Raw genomic sequence first — 20,753 nt, 5'->3', positions numbered from 1 at the left:
CTACCACCATTTTTAGTCACTTCTCTGCTTCTGCAGGTCTTATCCTTAATACAACTTCATGCATCCAAAACCAGAGTGTTTGCTTTGCAGTGCAATTTATTCTATTCTTTCCCTTTGAGAAAAGGAGTGTCCTCAGTTGAAAGAAAAAGTAATTCCCAAAGCTGCACAGGGAAGCTTCTACAACAGCTGCTTGCACTGTATTTGTACTGTGGGTAAGTAGGGGAGTTTGAATAAATATTGTAATTAGGAACATAATAGCACATTTTGATTGCTTTAATAAATAACACCAACATGAATCTTTTCTTAGTAGTGACACTAATGATCATTAATGGCCAAGCCTGTTATTTTTACAGTATGAATTCTTAGCTGAAACATCTAAGTCTTGAATACAAGATACACTGTTACTGAAACAGAAAATAAAGGAAAACTCTTGGCATTAATCTCATGGGTTTATGATAAGCTCAAAAATATAAAACAAAAATAACAGAAAAGACTCCAAACCTTTTGTTTCCTTTGGTTTTCACGTAAAAATAACAAGAAGCCACACGGGCACAGCTGGATTCCATACAACCATATTTACACATTGTATACAGCCTAGCTACCTTTGTGCTCCACCTTTCTCAGGACTAAAGCACACCCGGCAACTACCAGAAGAGGTTTCACACTGTCCAAAAAGTATGTTATTCAGCGTTGATAATACAAACTTGAGGCAGTGCAAGTAAAAGAGAGAGTATTGCAGGGGACTTGTACTAAATGCTGCTTTTAGTTAGATGAGTCACATGGAGAGGCATGTGTTCCTTGAGGCTGGGCATTTAAAGTTACAACGATGGTAGACAAATGTTTTTTCCCCATTGTGTACTACTGATTGAAGCACTTGCAGGCCTTAACACACTTTTGGCAAAACAAGGTCTATTTTAGCTAGCTTTCCTTTGGAAATGTTAACTTGCATGCCTGTTACTGTTTTCCAGTAATAACTTTTAAAACGTTGATCAGTTTCAACAACGTTTGAATTTTCCACATATTTAACTTGGGGAGAGGAATTAAGGCCAAAGATGAACTTGCCTTTATCAAATGTCAGATTATGTCAACCATCAGGTCCTCAGACTGTAGAATTGAAACACCAGGAAGTCCTCCAAAGGAAATATACCCAGTCTCAGAAAACACTTCGTTGATCTGGCTTTCTGTGCTGCTCATGGAGCTATTCACTTTTTGCCGTATTCCCCCCCCTTGAATATCAAAAGACATTCTGATAATGAAAATGCTTTAATGTCATTAAATAAACAGCATTCCACAAAGAAAGTGTTATTACCAAAGCTTCTCTTTGGATAATGTTTTACAGACACTTTATGAAAACATAGAACAATGTGCTTTCTGGCCTTTCCTCATCAAAAAAACCATCCAGCTGTGGAGTTTTGGAATCATACCTGAACTGTCTTGTAGGAACGGGGACTTACAGCACACTGGTGGTGTTATATGACATTGGCTGTGCATTTTGCAAGAAGTATCCATAATGCATCAAGTTCTGTAGAACCTGTAGAAGCTTTCTTGCATCTTTGCCAGAACACATTGCTATCTCTCATACCTCATGACAGAGAATCACATACTCACAGGAAGAAACATCACTATTGCCAGGTTTGTTATCCTTTGTCATCTTATCAGTCCATGAGTGAAAGGGCTACAATAAATCTGAATGGAGATCTCCAGCTCTATCGTATAAAACACCTTCTGTCAGCTTACATTTGAAATTATGTGTGAACTTAATCGTGGTTATAATTTGAAATACTTGCAGGAATACATTAATAAATCTTTCCACAGGAAAGGATAAAAAGGTGATGGGATGTATCTGAGACCATTTCTCTTTGTAAACAGTTGAAACTCTTCAGAAGTTAACTGAATTTCATGGTGACTTGAAATCTGTCCAAGAACTCTGTCCTTCAGTAATGATAGTAATAGTTTTCAACATCTACACTGAGTTACAGCCATACAGAACACAATCCATTTAGAACGGGAATCTATGGATCCAAAAGTCTCCTTTAGTATTATCTTCAGAAGATGATGACCAAGCTTTTTGAATATTCTGCATATAATCTGTATGTGCTTCAATTTGTTACTCTTTTTTCCAGCTAACAACCGTGTGTATAGTGAATAAAACACATTGTAGTTAGGTGTTGCCAATGTCTTCTCTTTACTCCTGGTTTATCTGATGATACTGATGCTCCTGGTATTCTTAGCAAAACTTGCAATTGACATGATGGATGATGGATGGATGACTGAACAGGTTGCCCAGAGAAGCTGTGGATGCCCCATCTCTGGAAGTGCTCAAGGTGAGTCTGGACAGGGCTTTGAGCAACCTGGGCTAGTGTAAGGTGTCCCTGCCCATGGCAGGGGGATTGGAGCTAGATGACTTTAAGGTCCCTTCCAACCCATGATCCTATGATGAAATTTAGCCCCAAGTTTAAGGCTAAATAAAACTTAGTATCTTTGCATGCCACACAATAGCTATTTCCTTAAATTCTTCCAAGCTGACATTTTAATTTTACCCAGTTTAGTCACATAGAAACAGCTGAGTTACTATTTCATTCTATATATGAAAGTGGAAATGTGCTGCAGTGGTTTAGAAAACAGTTAATAGAAGAGTTAAAAGCCACAGTCTTAAGAAAAACAGTCTTCTGCTGCATTAGTTGGCTCTGCAGAGAGGAGCAAATTACAAATTTTACATCCTACTATGATTAGTAAAATTTCCACCTTTCAAATGAGTTATCTTAGTATCACTGTATACTGTTATAGCCTGTTGATGTAAACAGTCCAGTCCTCTGCTAATCTGTCAAGAATATTTGCTTTGCAGACATGGAAGTTTTTAGCTGCTTTTCGAAATATTTAATTACTTTTTCTAATAGCTGATAAACTTTACCCAGTTTCACTTTTCTAGCTTTGTTTGGGTTATATTTTGTCATTGTGTACCTGCAGTAAAAGAGTTGTCTAAATACCAATGTTTGCTATTTTGATATTTGTTCTGAAGCTGTACACAGAGTAACCATAACGCAGCAAAGGTAGGGGTAAGTGTTCTGGAATGCCAGCCTGTAAAATATGGGGCATGTATATCAGAAATTTTTTGAGGTATACAGAATCATCAAGATTCATTCAGACTTAAAGGAATGACTGTGTGTACTGCAAGTTCTACAGTCTTTCCTGGCATAATCTTTTTTTTGTCTGAAACAAGATTAGCTATTCATGAACTATGCTCACTTGCATATTCAGATCACTATGGCTTTTGTAATGCTACTGCTGTATTTATATGCTTCATTAAAAGAACCAGATTTCCTTTTTTAAAAAAAAGTCAGAGGTAAATTCCTCCCCTCCCCCCAGATAACCTTCTCCCTTTAGAACATGAGATTTTCAACTATTGACTGCTCTTTATTGTACTTTATTAATCATATAGAATATTTTTACTAGTATTTGGAACCTTCACAGTAAATGCTCCTCTACTTTGAGATAAAGAAACTCTTCATCTTCCTCACATATCTATCTACTATCATCTCTCTCTTTCTCTCTCTCTCTTTATATATATAATATATATATATAATATCTCTCTCTCTCTCTCTCCAGCGTATCTACTAAACGTTCACTATTTCCCTCGAGGCAGAGGTCCTATGAATTTGTTGACTATGTATGAATTTCAAAGTTCAATGTAAGAATTGTACTGGCTTTATACTATTCTTTTTAGGAGAGTAATTGTAGGTAGCTATGATACTTGTCTGTGGAATGAGAAGATTTGACTAAAATTATAATGATACTCTACTAATTAAGTAGTTTCTAACTTAAAAATTACTTATAGCTGATCTGTGATGAACAGTTGCATACTTTGGTCAGCTTGCAAAATGAGTAGTACTTCTATTACTCTTTGGATTTCAGATAGTAACCAATATAATATTCAATGTAATATGTTTCAGAATTAGGTTTATGGTCAGAGAGTCAATATTCTGTTAACATTATATTCTCTAATTCGAAATTTGAGGAACATTCTTATTTTCTTTTTATCTGCATTCAAACTAATATTAGTAAGAATGTTCCCTTGTGTACTTTTGCTAAACAACTCAGAAGTCAATAATAAAAAACATACTATATGCAATTGATTAATGGTAAGCTATAAAGCAGCAAAGGTCTTATCTGGTTTAATTTTCTTACAGTTAATTTGGAAATACTTTGTGCTCACTGCAGCATAAAACCTTATTGTCCAAGGCATGAGACTGGAGTTGCTGGGAAAGGAGATCTGTCTTCAAGGACTTTGACCATGTGCATGGGAAGCAAAGACTGTTAATGATTTAAGTCAAATTGCTTATGTCCTTTCCTCCTATTTTGAAAGGGATTACTGTCTCTTAGAAGCATACTTTCTGCCTAGTTTAAATAGCACTAGTGAATGGCAGTGTAATGGGAATAAATTTCCTTCAATTAACTTCCAAGTGAGGAGTAGGTGGGCGGGAGGTTTGGTAATAGCTTTAACCTGCAAAGCTGAGCACATCAGTCAGAATTGCTTCTTTGACCTGGGACTAGTTTAATACAAATACCACATATTCAGGCTTTGCAAATGAAGTAAAATACTCTGTCTCTTAGCAGACTGATCATTTAAACAGTTAGGGATATATTCACATGGGGCACGTAATTTGTCCAATTTCTCCGTGTAAGTGGCGTAAGAAGGAGGCAGCAGCACAGCAGGTTGACTTCTGTAACAAGCTGTCTTAGTGCTCAGTTTTATTGAAATTTGATGAACAACCGGGGAACTTGGTTTCCATGGACTTAGTTCTAATGGGAGACGAATCTGGATTCTGGCTTCTCACACTTTATTTCATGGTTTGTTGGTACAAACTGGAGTTTGGGAGGGGACTAAACCTGCAGTTCTATTGTCTGTGCCTATTGGCCCGTACATTCCCACTAAGCAAGCCATTCAATCAGCCATTGTTTGGGATACCTCCAAGTAGAATCACAGAATAGAATCATAGAGTGGGCTGTGTTGGAAGGGACCTTAAAGACCATCTAGTTTCAACCCCCCTAGGGGGAAAAGTACTGTTGGTATTGATTCAGTGGTGCTTTTTTGCTTTGAGTTAGTAGCCAGCCTTGGTTCAAAAACCTGCACTCTCGTATCTACTCAGTTTTGCATGGAAGAACATAACAGACAATTATTGTAACAGAAGAATTACGTGCTATTCACAGCTAAAATGAGATTAATGCATTCGGTCTTTGAAAACCTCAGCAGATATTTGTATCAGAGTTATCTCCTAGCCAATCAGGGCTTCTTTCTCTTTCTCTGTCTCTCAGGAGAAAGCAACAGCAATTTCATTTTTACCATACCTAGTATCTCATAAAAGCAACAGGGAATGTTACAAAGTGTTCACCTTGAAATTTATGGTTGGGAATGAAGTACTTCAATAAACAACCATGATCCCTTGGAGAACATAATTTCTTACTAGTACTTGGTTTACACTGGGCAAACCAGGAGTCCAACAGGGACACTGAGTGCATTGGCTCCATTTTCATGCCCACTTGCTCTAAAGAAAGACAGGAGGCTTTGACAGTGTAAAGGTTTTACACATTGTTGATGAACAGTCTTCATGTTTGGAGGAGAAGAGTGTTCTGATATTTGAAATGGTTTCTTTCTGCCCATCTTTATAGGTTGACCAGTGTAATTGAAAAATGTAAAACTGTGAAGTGTAAGTAACATGGAAATGCATTGCTCCTCATAGAAAGTGAAGATGCTTGATCCAGAAGACTAGATAAATTGTGACTTTAAGTACATGTCCTGTTGGTAAAACTTGTAATAAAGAAGTATCAGCTTTCATGGGTTTATGCAGAAACCATAGAGAGACTCTGAAAATAAAAATGCTTGAGAGCCAGCGTCAATGCCTGTCAGTCTGCTGCTGCTACATGCTGTTTTGGTCTTTCTTGTTTCTTTGGGTAGTTGTCTAGAGAATTATTCCTTCAGTAATTTGTGAAATAACCTTTTTCCTTTCAAATACTTTAATAATGTTCTCTTACAATAGCTAATGGCTGTGTACTGGGGTTTTCTTTTCTTCTTTTATTGAAATGATCATGTAACGTTTTGATTCCACGGTGCAGAAAATAGTTATTCCTACTGTGGTAGTATAGCAACTCCTGCAATGGGAAGTTCAGCCTTGTTTATCATTAAAGTGATTGTTAATATGCGGTTAAAGTGTTTATCTATAGCAGGTTTGCATGGCAAGGCTTTGATAGTGGCGGGGCTACAGAGGTAGCTTCTAGATACCAGAAGCTTCCCCCATGTCCAACAGAGCCAGTGCCAGAGGCTGCAAGATGGACCCACTGCTGGCCAAGGCCAAATTGATCAGCGACAGCGGCAATGCCTCTGGGCAGCATATTAAGAGGAAAAAAATATCTATCTGTGCCAGTGAGAGAGACAAGTCAGGCTATACAAGAGAAGCAACTGCAGACACCGAGGTCAGTGCAGACGGAGGGTCAGGAGGGGCTCCAGGTGCCAGAGCAGATCCCCCTGCAGCCCGTGGTGCAGCCCACGGCGAGGCAGGCTGTGCCCCTGCAGCACGTGGAGGTCCATGGTGGAGCAGATCCCCACCTGCAGCCCATGCAGGTCCCCACGCCAGAGCAGGTGGGTGCCCAAAGGAGGCTGTGACCCTGGGGACGGCCCAGGCTGGAGCAGCTCCTGGCAGGGCCTGTGGCCCCATGTGGAGAGGAGCCCGTGCTGGAGCAGGTTTGCTGGCCGGGCTTGTGACCCCACGGGGGACCCACGCTGGGCCTGAAGGACGGCACCCATGGGAGGGACCCACGCTGGGGCGGTTCGTGAAGAACTGTAGCCCATGGGAAGGGCTCATGTTGGAGAAGTTTGTGCAAACCTGTCTCCCGTGGGAGGAACCCCACGCTGGAGCAGGAAGAAGAGTATGAGGAGGAAGGGGAGGCAGAGGCAGCGTGTGATGAACTGACAGCAGCCCCCATTCCCCGTACCCCTGAGCCACTTGTGGGGAGGACACAGAGAAACTGGGAGTTAAGTTAAGTTAAGCCTGGGAAGAAGGAGGGGTGGGGTGGAAGGCATTTTTCTGATTTGAATGGTAATAAATTAAACTAATTTCCCCGAGCTGAGCCTGTTTCTCCTGTGATGGCAATTGCCGGGTGATCTCCCCGTTCGTATCTCAACCCATGAGTCTTTTGTTGTATTTCCTCTCCCCTGTCCAGCAGAGGAGGGGAGTGATGGAGTGGCTTTGGTGGGAACCTGGCATTCAGCCAGGGTCAAACTACCACATTATTTTAACACTACTTATGATACAAATACTAAACCACTGGATAGCTGTATATGACAGCTCTTCAAATTCCTCGCTAAATTGTAAAGTTGAGCTACAGGTTCAGATCTGAATTTTCCTGAGGCACGGGTATTCTCTGGTTTTGCTTCTCCATCACATGGAATAAAACCAGTCTCAACCGTATGCCTGAAGAATAAATACAATGGATATGAAACAGAAACCATGGAAGATCACAAAAGCCTGCACTGTTTGGTATCGCATAGTACGCATGAGGATATAAGGTTTTACTAGGATACTTTGTATATGATGCAAATTACTTTTCCCTGGATGGTCACGAGGAAGATGAAAGGAGAGTTTTAAAAGGTCTTGTAGTGTGAGGCATTCTCTTTCTTCATAATCACCAGAGCTACAGGTTTTTTAGGACACAGAAGAATGATACACAAAGTTATTATATACTCCTGAGTGCTTTGATAATGGCTGAAATTAAAAAATGAACTGTCCCACATGAATAGAGAAACATGCACTTCCAAAACATACTCTCTCAGAAGTACGACATTATTTGCATTTGCATTATCAAAACGACAAAAACATAGAAAGCCAGACTCATAGTTCACAAGCTAAATCTCTTCAGTGTGACAAGAGGTATTGCAAATGTGCTTATGAACAAGCAGAAATTCAGTATTATTGAACAAGTCTATTTTTTAATAATTCAATTCTGTGAATGAGATATGGATTAAACTCTCACTTTGGGACACATACATGATTCCCACTGATTTCATCAGGAATTATGTTACACACATGAAGGGAAGAACACCCCTTAGGAAGAGTTCCTGGGTGACTGTGAATTGGTTTTGTTTAGCTACTTCAGAAAGATGAATAAAAAAAAATAATCTGGGTCCCAATTCATTTATAATTTAAGCTTCAGTAAAGTGGAAGTAATTTAGTGGCTGGAAGTCAGGTAGAAAAGAGGAGAATCAGGGTAAGGAATTTCTATAAAATATTAAGCAGACACACAGACTAGCTTTCTGTTCATGGTTTTGCACAATAGTATATGAATAATTAATTATATCTAACTCATACAATAATTATGGAGGCAAAAAAGTTGTTTAAAATACAGTTTCAATAGATATCTCTTACAAAGATTTTCAGTGAGCTCAGGTGCATTCTGCTTTGCTTTCAACACAGCATTACTGGGGCCGTCTCTGGATTGCCAGCATGTAAATCACAAAGAATCCACCAGCTTCTTCTAAGCCCGGCAGAAGACCACTCGGGTATTACAGCATAAAGGTATCTTCACTGACTCTGCCCATAGTCACATGCAGAGACCTACTAATTGGATGCATGAAGAAGTAATTAGTCAAAACGCTTTGTTTACAGTACATGGGAGTAAGCGTGCTTATTGGCATGAGGCATAGAACACAACTTTACTGCTTTAGCAAATTCAGCTTTCTCTTCTCCATTTGCTGTTCAGAGTCTGCCTTCTGACGTCATTTACTTTTAATACGTACACAGCAAAAGTGACCCCTTTAGGCATCTGTTTCCTAAACTTCAGTTCAGCTGCTGTAGCAAGCTGGATTTTATTTCTTTTTTATCTTTTTTGCAGACTTTGCTGAAAAGAGACATATACTTTACTCCCTTTTTTGTAAGGTTATATTGATTTCTTACTTGGCAAAGTGTTTTGAGTAGACCTCAACTCTGTATCTCAAATTACACAGCAATTCTTATTGCAATACTTCAGTTTCAATCTTCAGTTACAGGTATAAGAATATGCTGTGCAAAACCTGTAATCTTTCAAAAGACCTAGTTTTGTACAGAATAACAAGAAAACCCAAATCCAGATAGAGTTCTGAAACACACTAATGTGTTTGAGAAGAAGAAATGTTCCAGTAAATGTAGCAGAATTCAATTTTTCCTGCGGAACACTGTCATTCACAATACTTTGCTTCATGTCATTTGTATGGTGCTTCAGTCCACTCAAATATTTTGATGAAGATTTACCTTTCAGTTTTAAACGGTTGTGATATGGATTCGGGTTTGGGTTTTTTTTCTGTTCCCCAGAAGACTTTGGAACTGGAACACAGACTAGGCAGAGTAGATGGAGCACGACAGGCGGCTCAGTAACAGGATCTCCAAGGTATCGTGAAAGAATTAACAAATCCAATGAGTGAATTACACTTATAAGAAAGCTTGTTAATAAGGAAGCAATAATGAAAAACTTCAGCTTTTACAGTAACACCTTCGATGAGCTGTAAAATAATAGAGAAGAGAAAAAAAATCCCAGATCTCACAGCACTGAACTTATTAATACTCAGCCACCGCAAACCCCACCGCGAGGCACAGCTCGAATGGAGCCGTTCGTAGCGGGCAAAGGAAACGCACGGGTGCGGGGCGAGCGCCGGGCGCGCCGGGCAGGCCGGTCCACCCCACGCTCACGGCGCGACCCTCCGTTGACATCGCCCACCCGGGACGGGGACCCCCGCGCTGCGACATGGCGCTCGGCCCCCCCATATGGCGGGCTGCCCCGGCAGGCGCCTTGGTGAGCCACACACGTGGCCGTGGGCACCGGCGGTTACTGAGGGTCCCGGCTCCGAAGCAGAGGTCAGCGTCGCCGGAGCCTCGGCTGTGCCCGCCAGGGCTCCCCGGACCCTGTGCCACCGCCGTAAGGGGACCCCGGCACGGTGGCTGCGCCTGACCCCGGCGCCCTCCAGCTTCCCGCTGTTGAGTTTTGCCACCTGTACAACGGGAAACGGCGCGACCCCCGCCCGCGGGCCCACCGCGGCCACCGACCCGCACCTGTTGCTTTGAGACCCTGCGGCGGGTCTCGGGGCGCCTTCACCGGGGCCGCCCGGCTCCCGCAAACACGCGAAGGGCCCGGCCGGCTGCGCACACCGGCAGGAGCCGCGGCCCCGTCGCTCGGGGTGCCGCCCCCCCAGCTCGCCCCTCCGCGGGGCTCCGCGCCGGCCCTTGCGGCACGGCCTGACGTCACCGCCCGCGGCGGGCAGGGCGGGGCGGGGCGGGGCGGGGCGGGGCGCGCGGCGGGGCCGCGCTGCGTAGCGGGCGGCGCGGGCACAGCGCGGGGCCGGCGGCTGCGGGGCGGCCATGGAGGAGTTCCTGCGGCGCGCCCGCGCCGGGCTGGTGAGTCACGGCGGGCGCCGGCTTCGCCCGACTTGCCGGCAGCGGCAGGCGCCGGCCTCTGTCGCCGTGGCCCCGGGCGCAGCACCCCGGGCGCTCCCGAAAACTTCTCGGGAGTGTTTCAGCAGCGCTGCCGTCCTCGGCGCTGCTCGGCGGGGCGGGCGGCGGGGAGGGAATGGGGCCGGTGACCTCCACATCGGCCGGGGCGCGTTTTGGGGGTGCGTTTTGTTCTCGCACCTGCCTGCCCTCTAGTTATTGCTGAATAATGCTGTGCTTCGCCTGCATGCGAACTCGTATTTGAGCGGCATGTGGGGGGTGGCAGCGTGCCATTTTGGCGTTACTTGCGCATTTGCTTTGACTTTCAGACGCATCAAGTTGCATAGCAGAATGGGGAAAAATTTTATCGGAGGTCACTGAAAACTAATTTCTGTGGTCTAAATCTTACGAGGAGTAGGGGATAAGTTTGCACAAGCAAGACTTAAAATGACTGAGGAATACATAAAGGTGATGAAGGACCAGCTCCGTAATTGTGTCTTGCCTGGCGTAAGTAGTTAGTACTTTGTTAGGAATCCCAGGCATATAGAGATCTCGTTCACCAGTGACCCTGCCGGTAGCATTAATTTTGCTTACTGATAATCTGGCCCCAGAGAGTGTGTGCTTTTCTTTTCACTTAATGTGCAGTGCAAAAGTAGGATGCTTTTAAGACCAAGATGGTCTTAGGCCAGCACGTTTCCAATTGTGAAGGCTGGTTTTCTGTGCAAAACTGGTTTTACAGTTGTTACCTTTGGTGGGCAGCCTGCGCTTCTGCTAGCTATCCCAGCTCTAAGAAGTATATTCGGTTATAGAACTAATAATGGGTTTGTGGGGGAAGAAAAAAAAATGCTGTGGCTACTAGTTTTGCCCTGTATTTTTCGGCGCTTGGGACCTATGTGCTTGCAGGGGCCCCTCCCCACCCTTTAGAGAGTTGCTGTAGGTAACTAAATGAAAGTAAAACTTCATTTTTGATAAATAGAAGTGTAGGGCCTTCCCAGTTTCATAGACCTGTTGGGAATCTCTGGAGCATGAGCAGTCATAGAACTCTCACATAGAACATAAAAGTCAAAAAAAGAGGAAAGATCCTCTTTCGCCAGTGGCCATCATTCTCTGTATGCAGTGATTGCTAAAGGATGGTTTGTTATACCATCTTTTGTTTTCATGTGTATGTTGAAAATCAGGTAATTAAGGCATTTTTGAGAGGACTGGCAAAATAGAGGAGAAAATGAATCCCTTTGTGTTTTAACTGCAATGACAAATGTTAAGGGTAAACACAAGGCACGTCATCTTGGTCACATGCCAGCTAACTTATTTTGCTATGTATTTTTTAGGAGTTTTTAGTGTTTCCCTAACGTTTTCATGTAAAGAGTCTAAAGTTTGATAGCCCTGTTAAAGATACTACATGGCGCAGTTAGAAACAATACATTTTCACATCAGCATTTCATATATTGCAGCATCTGAACTGGAGGTTTGGTTTTGACCAGGTTCCTGCTCAACTACATCAAAAGTGGTCTTACTTCATAGACAATTATGCTAAGATAGCGGTCCCCTTGCATCATTACTAAATGGTAGGCAGTAAGAGCAACTTGATTTTACTACTAAAAGCAAATATTGCGTTACTCTTTCTGAACAGCTGTTGATAATCAGAAAGGAGTTGTCTGGAAAGCTATAATCTGAAGAGTCCCATGGATAATAGATAATATTGTGTAATTTAGGTGAGCACAGCAACTGAACAGTAGCCCTTTTTATTTCTGTGTGGCTTTTCAAAAGAAATGCAGACTTTTCTTTGTACCTTCTGAACTGTGGGAGAAAAACGTGTTTTGGAGCAGGAGGAATATTGCGGGGAAAGTGTCACTCTGACCACAGTGTTTCATTGTATGGCCATGTCAGCTGAGCATGACTGGGAAAGAAGCATCTGAGCACCAGCGTGTTCAGTTCAGAACAGATTTTTATAAAAAAAAATCTTACAGGTTGACTTCTGTTTGCCAATTTACTTTGCACCACAGTAGTCCGAAAAAAGTAATCCAGAGTAACTGAATATTTGCATTCTGCAACACAGGAGGCCGATGATGCGTTTTCCTTCCTGCTTGGTCAAGCTTTTTTGGGGGAAACTTTCTTGGCGCATACAAGGCTGAGTTGAGGGCAAACAAGGAGCTGTGTTTGGTTTGACACTGTTAGGATAAAGCAGCCTGGATAAGTGGGTGAATGGCTCATAACTAACGAGCTGCTGTGTGTTGCTGTGCTACTGCAGCCGTATCTGTGGAAGATGCTAAAGCCCTACAGTTGTGCCTCAGAGGGCTGATGATGCCAGTTTTACAGTGCTAGTATTTCATGCCATAGGTAATCTTACTAGGTGAAACTGAGTGTGGTGCACTGGCTACATGAGTACTACTCAGTGTGAGTAAAGGAGCATTTTCTTTACTCATGAACAATAGCTCTGGAAGAACAATTGATCCAGAGTGCGCAGGAGAACCTATTACTGCAAATGCTTCATCATTCATTTGGGTCTGGCTCCAGCCACAACATTAAACAGACTGTTTTTCCACATGGAGCAAATTTTAGTCTCAGAGTACCACACAAAGGGCTTGTGCATTTTTTGTTTTCTAAGTCTCTGGTGTATCTTCATTGACTGTTAGAGGGGAAAATCCTGTGCATGTTATCTATTAAAAACAAAGTCTCCATTAGGCTATTCTTTCTTTTAAGAAGAAGGAATTTTGCTTTTTTGACTTTTCTTGTAGTCATAGAACATTCTCAATAATTTTCAGTACTGATTTTTAACATTGTTAAATATATTCTATGTAAAATCGAGGGGGATCAATTTTAGAAGGCAAAACATGGCAGAGTATAAGAGATGCTATACTGACATTTTTGGGCATTTACAGTTAAGTCCTGCAAGTTTTTCTCAAGTTTTTCCCAAGTCTAGTAATAATGTGAGAGTAGGTGAGACTAGGTGAGACCAAAGGTCCTTTGAAACAAGCGTTCTGTCTTGTCTAAGGGAGAATTATAAGCAGTAGAATATATAGGTCTGCTGATCGGATGTTGAAAGCTTAGATCATAATATATATCTGAACTACTATGTTAGCCACAGCTAAAGCCATCTTCCACACATTTGGCTATGTTTTGGGTTTGTTTTGTTGGATTTTGTAAAAATCAGCTTAAGCTTTGGCTTCCACAGAATCCCTGAGATGGTGAGTTTTAAAATTTTATCATTGTTCTGTTGTGTGAGGCAATATCCCTGTTTGCTTTCAAACATCTGCCCAAAAATTTTAATGGGTGTTCCATGGTTCTTATTCCTTGAATGAGTATTTTTTGTTCACTTTTTCTATTGTGTTTAGTTAAGTATTACCATATCCCCCTTCTCTTCTCCCCAGAATTTCTAAGCTTAAGGGTTTCTGTTGCTCCTTCTTACGTGAGCACTGTTCTATCACTCTGCTCATACTGGTGGCCTCTCTCTGAAGATTATATAATTCTATTAATAATTTGAAAGTTGTGGAGCCCAGAACTGCCTGCTGTATTTAAGCCATGAGTACGTAACAGACTTAGACAGCAGTATAACAACATTTCAGTTTTTTCCATTTTCTCGAGGGTTCTTGGTATTCTGCTTACTTATTCTATTATTGCTTATTCTGTTTTACTGTCAGAAAACATTTTTCTGATGCTTTCAGAGTGTCATTTAAAAGGAATACATGGTGGTTTTTTCTGCTTTGTAATACCCATTTTAAAGCCCGTCTGACTGTGAACGGTACCTAAATATAGTTAAAAATGGAGGTGAAGTTGTTTCCTCACGTTTTCTTTAGTCTGCGCTTCATGGCCCTCATTTCCATTTACAATTTTATTACCCAGTCCCTCAGTGTCTGAGTCCTTTCTACAGCTGTTGTAGCCAGTTTCAGATTTGGCTCTCCTGAATAAAGTAGTAATGTCTGCAGCTTTTGTCACCTCATTATTTGCCTGCCTGTCCTACTGGAAGTAATATGATTTATTATTTATGGATATGAAGAACAGCACATATCCTTGTGGAGAATCCTCACAGATACTTTTCCTTCATTGTGAAAATGGATCATTTGTTCCCCTCCCTTGTTTCCTGACCTTTTGTTCTTTACAGTGCCATGAGAGGAGTACGCCCCCTTTTTCTTCTGTGATTTAGTTTCTTTACTAGCCTCCAAGAAACTTTTCAATAATATTTTTGGAGACCCATGCATTGATTAGCATGTCCTTCTCTGCATGCTTGTTGAATTATTCAAAGAACTTTAGAAGATTTTGTACAAAAATGCCATAATTCACAAAACCTTGCTGTCTCTTCTCCAGTATGTTACATTATTGATATGTTTGGTGGTAATTCAGTCTGCCTCTCTCTGGGTTAGACTCTCTCAAGTGGGAGAACAGTGACTGATCAGTCAATACATAATTTTGTGTAATTTCATTAGAAAAATAAATCAAAAGTTTAAGGCTTCAGTGGCGTAATTTCAGAATGATTATCAGAATGATTAGCACAATGTTAAAGGCAGTTAAATAGGGAAGTAAAAATTCAGAAATTTCTGTTGTTATTCTCTGATGTGAAGTACTGTGTGCTGCATGAGGTAGTGTTTTTCAAGTAATCTCATGTGCTTCAGACTGTTTGCAGTGAAGCTGAATGGCTGTGAGAAGTTAAATCAAGGCATTCTGTCAAAAACGAAGCTGCAAGAATTTAGTAAATAAAGAAATAAATACAATTTGACAGAATTCCTCACGAGAGATGCTGAGACAAAGGCTGCCAGCCAGTACCTTTTCCCTGGCCTTAAGTCTGTGCCTAATGGAGAGCCCAAGGCTTCATATGCTGGCTTCAGGGAAGTCAGAGAACAGAAAGAGCCCTGGAAAGGGCTTGATGTGCAGATAATACTGAGATATCCACATACTGCAGCAAATTGTTTCAAACTAGCAATTGAAAGATGGCTCTCTCTCTGCAGAGAACAGCAGATTAGCTGGGGAAATAATCTTTCTAAATGCTGTGTCATCTTCAGACATTAACAGCATTTGGAAAAAAAAAAACCCCAACCCCCTTAAAACTTAAAAGTTCTCTTAATCCCTTGCTGCCATAAGAAAAGAGACTATAATGCTAGACCAGCACTACACCTGGCAGAATAATACACTGGGCAAATGGGGAATTATGTCCTCAGGCAGACGTGCCCAGAGAAATATTGGACTGTGTGACCGGACATTTTCCAAAGTGAGGGCCAGGCCCATGACCTGGGAGATGCCCTCGAGAATAATAAAAAAGGCTTCCAAGGCGTTGCTTTGATAGATATGGAAAATTAATGTTGCGCTTGCTTCTGAGGCAAGGAAGTTCAAAGAACAGTTAGTGATGATGGCATGGCTTGAGCAGATTGATGTGACTGCAGTTTAAAAAGAAGCTGAGTCACTTACATTTGTATTGCCTTTTATTTGGCTCTCTGGACTTTTGTTACCAATGATAAGCAGTGGTTACTTTGAAAATAATATTTGATTTAGCGGGAATAAAGTGGTGGCTTTATGGGAGGTGAAAGACATTACAGAAGTGAAGCAGAAGTTACTTTCCCAGAAATAGCTGAACTTCTCCAGGCAGAGGGGTAAAAGAGCTTTCAAGCATTAAAACAAATAGTCAAGTCTTAGGCTCTCTTGTATCTTCTTTGCATTAATCCAGGAGCACACAGGGGACTTGACTCCATTTAGCAGAGCACTTACAGTATGTACGGAATTAAGAGTATGAGTAATGATATTGACTTCAGTCGGAAAACTGGCATGTGTAAGTTGTACCTATGTCTAAAAATGTTGCAGAATCAGAGTTTTAACAGTTGATTAACCTTTTGTTCCTTAGATCAGTCAGAAGAAACCATGTACTCTGCAGCAGGAACTTCTGAGTCAGGGTTATCAGTAATGTGGAAAAAAGAGCAAACATATTATGCTCTAACATAATATGAGGTAATTATTTAAACAAAGAATAGGTGTGAGCTGTGCTGAGCAGATAAAGTAACGCTAAAGGGCTTGCAGAGATGAGTGATTAGAAAAATACTTTAGGAAATTCTTTTGAGGGGTAATTCCAAATATACATTCAACATGAGGAGAAAAATCTGAGAGCACGAATGTAGGAAGGTGGAGATGGGAGTGTCACTGTAATGCATGTAAGACATGCTTGTAGGGTGATACAAATGTTAAAACCTGCAAATTTGGGATACAGTCTTCATATCCCATAGTAAAGTAGTAATAGGCCTTTGTATGCTTGTACATACACATCTTTATTAGGTAGTGTGATGTCCTTCCTGTAGACTTACGCTGTCTCTTTTTCATCATCATTATGCAATTTCAAGTGCCATGCTTCCTTCTGTTTTGGGTACTGTATAAACACAAATATTTTTTAACTGCAGGAAGATTTCAGAGAGTCATAACTAAATGATTTAAAGAATTGACTTCCAAGGGAAATAAAAATGAACAAAACATGAAGCTTGATTAAATTACTGCTGAGCTGAGGCATGAGAGCAGTCTGGATCTATGGGGTACTAAAAGCAATGCAGAGAAGGAATCATTCATTCATATACGTAGGTATAAATAAGAAATTGCAAAATGGTCAGCAGAGGCTTAATAACAGGAGTATATTCCTGAAAATGAGGTCTCTTAGCTAGGACAGAAGTCTCCCAGAGGAAGGAGAGGATGCCCCTGCATAAAAGCAAACCGAAATAAAACCCTGAATTGGACAAATGTTTGTAAACTATGTAGAAAAACAACCTACAGCTGTAAGGAAAATATATTGGGTGATTCGATAGTCTTTTACAGTTCCACTAAAGCCAGACAGACTACAAACATGTAGCAGAAGCTGAGAATTAAAAATGTTTGCGCCCCATGGATTTTCTTGTGTTTGGAGGACAGAAATAACATTTTTAGATGGTAGCTTACATACCTTGCCTTTCATCAGTCTCTGGTGCAGTGATACTTTCTCCCTTTAAACAAAAACAAACAAACAAACAAAAAAAAAACCCCAAACCCCCAAAAAACCAACAACCCCAAAAGAGAGAGAGAGAGAGAGGAAATGGAAGAATAAAGCACGTCTTGGTGAATTTTCCATTGGAAGAGGTGAAGTACATCAGATTAATCAAGATTAAGCCAAATTCTATCCTGAAGAACTTTTTGGGTGTTGAATTATTGCATGCATAGTTGATATGCTTTGTACATTTGTCTACCCAGAAATGAGTTCCAAAGGCATTTAAGTGCAGTGTATGTCAGTTTACTAGGGTATCACGCTACCCTATTAAGTGTGGTACTGTAGTATTGACCAGCATCCTGTGGTGCTGGGTGCTATGCAAATACTTGAAAAAATATCCGTTAAATCCCTGTCTTAATGAGTCTGCTGTAAGTTGGAAAACATGTCGGAGGAAGCAGATGAATCCAGAGTAGCAGTAGGATGGTAGTTGGTAGGTTTGGTAACTTTTATGTATCCTAACCTATTTGGTGAAGGGTAGCTTTGAGTAGGAGTTAGAAAAAGGAAGATGGGGAAGTTTGGAAGCACGTCTTTAAGCCTAGGGACTACACAGGAGGAAATGAGAAGATGTGATTACTCTTCCCATTCCTCTGCCATTGACTGGCTGGAGCTAAACGTTAGCATTTTGTTATTGAATAGGAGATGGTAGATGAAGTGGAGGAAGGTTTGAAAAGGTTTCGAAGTGTAGTTAAGGGATTCTGTTTGATGTGTTGGAGGAAGGAGAGCCAGGGGAGAGAGGCTTGTGGACAAAGCCAATATGGGAGGGTCAGAGCCACAGACTAGGGGAAGGTTTTCCACGGCATCTTTCTGGAAACTGCCAGCCTGCCTCTGCTGAAGCCAAATAACATTTATGTGATTAAACCATCAGGTAATGATAGCTGAAGTGTTGTCTGTGAGGGTAGATCAGAGAGGTTGATGAGAAAAAAAAAGCTGTGGGACTTTGCAATGGCCAGGATGTGTGTGTCTAAACTGAACATGCCAAGATTATGGGCTGGAGGGCTGGGTGGGATGGTTTTGTTAATCCCTACAATATGTGTTACGTGTCTCCCTGTGAGAGACAGGCGCAGTAAAAGGAGAGGGAGCAAAAGCTCAGCTTTAGCTGTGCTGTCGGAGTGTGTGGTGGGAGTGTGCCAGGGCGGTGGGGAGAAGGTGGGGGGTTTTGCTGTGAAAGGGGCAGGACTGGAGCAGCACCAAAGTCCCGTTTGCCAGGAGTCCCGAGGAAGATCAGGCTCAGGGTTTAAATGACTTGATTATGTTCCTGTTCTGTCCTTTTTTTCTGAACAAGAGGGCCAGGTGCCAGCAACAGTTGGACAGGTCCTTAACAAGTGGGATGATATTACTTGTCCTGATGAGACAGGAATACATTTTTGCAGTGGTGAGGACAGAGGACGGACGGTGAAAAGGTTAGGAACATTTCAGAAAAATGATGACGTCTGCATGATGTCAGACAGTTCTCTTTCCTTGTTTACTGTATCATTTAATAGTAACTGAATAATGTGTAATAGACCTAAAAGACCTAATGCACTGGCCCAGTTCCATCTTGCACAGTCATAACCTGCTTTTGTACATTCTCCTCTAGCCCCAATTTATTATTGCTAAGCCTCCTCACATCAAATTTTTTCTAGAGCACCGTGAGGTTCTGCAGTATACGTGATGTGATTTACCTGTTTTGTACCATCTCAGAAATTTTCATTTTGCAGTACTTCGATAGCAATAATTGTGTTTATGTCTTTTGGTAATTGACACACTACATTGACCCAGTTTTGATTTTGGTTTAGTTTTCTGTGTGGAAGTGTTACCGAAATCTCGGAATGAAGAACTTATTGACACCAATGTGATGTAGATAAGCAGACACTTCTTTATTGACGGCCGGGTGCATGAGCGAGTCCTCTCACGATCAACGCACACCAAGTCTCAAAATCAGACACCATATATAGAACTTATTCATACATATTCATTAAATTTTCATACATAATCATAATATTTCCTGTAAATCATTAACATATTCTCCTCCTATATCCGATTCTGCGCAGTAGAGCTTAGAAAGGTCTAGAAATGGGTCTGGGGTACGATTTGGGTAGGTGGTATATGAGTCGGTGGTCGCGATCTCCCCCTGCCAGAATTACCTTTTACTAAAGTTCACGGTTTCTTGGCAGGTAACTACAAGCTGTTCCAGTCGACTCTCCCCGGTTTCCATTAATCTTATATTCTGACATTTCAATACACCTTCTACATACAGAAGACTGGTCAAATACAAAGAAACGTTTCAAACCCTAAACTTATTACCTAAGTTTTAACAATGATTCTAGCCCATTCTTCTGGCCTTGGTATGGGATGTACAGAGGATCTCATAGCAGCTTTTACTGTGCAACTATAAGTTTCATTAAAATATATTTCTTATCCTTCTATATTTCTATTCTATAAAATAATTTTATAAAATCAAATAATCAATCAAATAAAGTCAATCAATCTTAACTTATTAGCAAATCTATAACAGAAGCAGCTCTTCATACAGCACCTGACGCTGAGTTTGCTGCTGAATCAGCCTTTGATTCAGTGACAGACCATGATGCTGAAGTGACCTTTTCTCTAGTAGTTAATCTTATTGTGCTACACTGTGGTAAGAGCGTAAGAATTATACTTAAGAAATACTTTCTTGCTTTTGTACGATAGTGATTAAAAAATCCTGAGCCAAGCTGAGTTGGTAGGAAAAAAGAAACCTCTGAATTGTTTCTTCAGACACTGCTGTGCTTTTTATAGGTCATGGGACTCAGTGGAGACATAGAGTCTACCTGGTGTGCTGTCAGAGGAAGGCATATTCTGCTTGGTGAACGTTGTATGCAGTTCTGCTATCAGTGGGATAGGAGGAAATAAAGGAACTTTTCTTCTGAGTTTGCTATCCTTTTTTAAGTGAGAAGCAGAATTGCTCCATTTGGAATACGTTTGACTCTTTGTGAAGTGAGGATAAATGGTAAACTTTTAAACACTTGGAGGGACAGCCTCTCCTAAATATAGACAGCTGGCAAATGATCAGTTGACTGAGTCAGCAGCCTTTCTTTTACTTAACAAGGCTTTTAACACTCAGTGTCTTTTCCTGGGCTGGCTGGATTACAGCTGAGTCAGGCAGAGTGCAGTGATAGGTTAACTTGCTGGAAAAGTGTGCTCGTGGTGTTTGACTGTGCATGTATGCAGTCCACAGAAGCTTCATGTATGTTTACCTAGTTTTCTTACAGATTGAGACTGTATCCTGAGCATGGACGTAACTTAGAAGAGCATGTGGCTTTATGTGATGTACCTCTGTATTGTGCGTTTGAGAGGTTCGG

The 20,753-nt window shown here is 41.4% G+C and overlaps 1 protein-coding gene across 5 annotated transcripts in view; it reads left to right on the top strand.

The window, feature by feature from the left end:
* Positions 1-10,316: 10,316 nt before the first annotated feature.
* Positions 10,317-20,753, top strand: part of PRUNE2 (prune homolog 2 with BCH domain) — a 144,685-nt gene continuing 134,248 nt past the window's right edge. For all 5 annotated transcript variants that reach the window (XM_055699316.1, XM_055699315.1, XM_055699313.1 and 2 more), the window contains exon 1: positions 10,317-10,415. In XM_055699316.1, coding sequence (XP_055555291.1) covers positions 10,380-10,415 — 36 coding nt within the window. In that variant the 5' untranslated portion in view covers positions 10,317-10,379. The remainder of the gene's footprint in view (positions 10,416-20,753) is intronic.

The sequence above is a fragment of the Falco cherrug genome, chromosome Z, assembly GCF_023634085.1.
Source record: "Falco cherrug isolate bFalChe1 chromosome Z, bFalChe1.pri, whole genome shotgun sequence".
NCBI classification, from domain to species: Eukaryota; Metazoa; Chordata; class Aves; order Falconiformes; family Falconidae; genus Falco; species Falco cherrug.
The sequence above is the reverse complement of the archived record's forward strand: the minus strand, read 5'-3'. Positions and strand labels throughout refer to the sequence as shown.